Here is a 1949-nt window from a genome sequence, read left to right on the forward strand (position 1 = left end):
ATATGCTTGTTCTATATTTTTAGCAATAAACATCAAGCCAAAATTGGTGATTTGGAAATGTTCTTATATACTTAAAGTCATTGTCAAAGCAGTTTCTAATTAGGTGATGATTGAACATAATTAAGAGGAGGTAATTAATTAAAGGAAAGGAGAATTAAGCTGTGAAATAAAGACCATTTCAAGTTGGCACTCCCAGAAAAATTCAAATATAAGAGTTATACTCCATCTATTTTCTAATTAAGAAGCAGTCGCTGTTGAAACGACGCGGTAGTTTACTGAGTAAAACCTCATTGCTTTCCTGTATAAATACTGTATCCTTTTTCCTTTTTCCCTCCACTCCCAGCTTTAATTCCATTTACTATAAACCAACTGAAATAACACCACTCCTAATTTTGATTTAGTTTCTTGAACTCCTTGTCTTCTTCTTTTATCCTTTTGGGCTCTACTGATAATTAATCTCACACTAGCATGAGGAGTAAAATGGCTAAATGGTCAAGTTTCTTGACCTTGTTTTTAGTAGTTTTTACCAGCTTTAATTTCACTGTTTCATTTGCATCCTTAAAGGTCGGTTTCTACCAATCAAATTGCCCAAATGCAGAAGCCATTGTGAGAAAAGCAGTGAATAGAGCTGTATCTCGCAACCCTGGACTTGGCGCTGGTATTATCAGGATGCATTTTCATGATTGCTTTGTTAGGGTACGTAACTCTATACTACTATTCTTTTAATTTATCTATCTCCATTAACTTCTAACAAACCAAACAAAATACAGAAAAAATTGTAAAAAATCATCTCTTTTCCCTTTTAATAACTGAGTATACGTTTTTGTGTAATGCAGGGTTGTGACGCTTCTATCCTTTTGGATTCAACTCCTGGAAATCCAGCAGAGAAAGAACATCCAGCAAACAATCCAAGCTTACGAGGCTACGAAGTAATCGATGCGGCAAAATCAGAGCTGGAATCTGTATGCCCACAAACAGTATCCTGCTCAGATATAATTGCATTTGCTGCTAGAGACAGTAGCTTCAAACTTGGAGGCATCAGATATTCAGTACCAGCAGGTCGTCGCGACGGAAGAGTATCCATTAAAGATGAACCAAACGAACATCTTCCACCATTTACCTTCAATGCTAGACAGTTAGAAGAAAATTTTGCAAAAAAAGGACTTTCTTTAGATGAAATGGTTACCCTTTCTGGTGCACATTCTATTGGAAGAACTCATTGTTCTTCTTTTTCAAGCAGACTTTACTCATTCAATTCTACTCACACACAAGATCCTTCAATGGATACTAGACTAGCCAAACAATTGAGAAAAAGATGTCCGCCTTCTAATAATGATGGGTCTGGAAATGATCCAACTGTTCCACTTGATGTTGTTACTCCAAATAGATTGGATAATAAGTACTATGTTAATTTGAAGAATCATAGGGGATTGTTAACCTCGGATCAGACTCTATGGAAAAGTCCTTTAACGGCTGGAATGGTGAGGAGTAATGCAATTCATGGTGTAAATTGGGCTCGTAAGTATGCAGCTGCAATGGTGAAGATGGGATCTATTGAAGTTATGACTGGTATGCAGGGGGAGATTAGGAACAACTGCAGGGTTGTGAATTAGTGGGTGATTCTTAATTTTGAAATCTTTTTATCCTAATGTGTAACAAATCATTTTTTATTTTTTCAAAACTGTACCTGAATTTTTCCAACTGTAATTTAATTACTTTTTAATAATTATTTGATTATTTTTATTGAAAAGAACAGACGACCCAATGTACCTCCCGGCTCCAAGTGTATATGAAATAGTATATTCAAAATACAAATAACTGGTTGCTGGTATGAAATAGATAGAGAATTCTAGTCATAAGGCGGAATAAGGCGGAGTCACGATGGAGCTTATACATTCAGAATTCTAATCATTTTGAATTATTGTGTTCTAAATTAATAATATGTACAT

The 1949-nt window shown here is 35.2% G+C and overlaps 1 protein-coding gene across 1 annotated transcript; it reads left to right on the forward strand.

Moving 5' to 3' along the window:
- The first annotated feature begins 328 nt into the window (after window positions 1-328).
- LOC107779962 (peroxidase 5-like) lies at window positions 329-1670 on the forward strand. Its single transcript, XM_016600467.2, has 2 exons — window positions 329-696; window positions 837-1670. The coding sequence occupies exons 1-2, from the start codon at window positions 469-471 to the stop codon at window positions 1611-1613; spliced, it is 1005 nt and encodes a 334-aa protein (XP_016455953.1). The 5' UTR covers window positions 329-468; the 3' UTR covers window positions 1614-1670.
- The last annotated feature ends 279 nt before the right edge of the window (window positions 1671-1949 follow it).

This window comes from Nicotiana tabacum, chromosome 19 (genome assembly GCF_000715075.1).
Source record: "Nicotiana tabacum cultivar K326 chromosome 19, ASM71507v2, whole genome shotgun sequence".
NCBI classification, from domain to species: Eukaryota; Viridiplantae; Streptophyta; class Magnoliopsida; order Solanales; family Solanaceae; genus Nicotiana; species Nicotiana tabacum.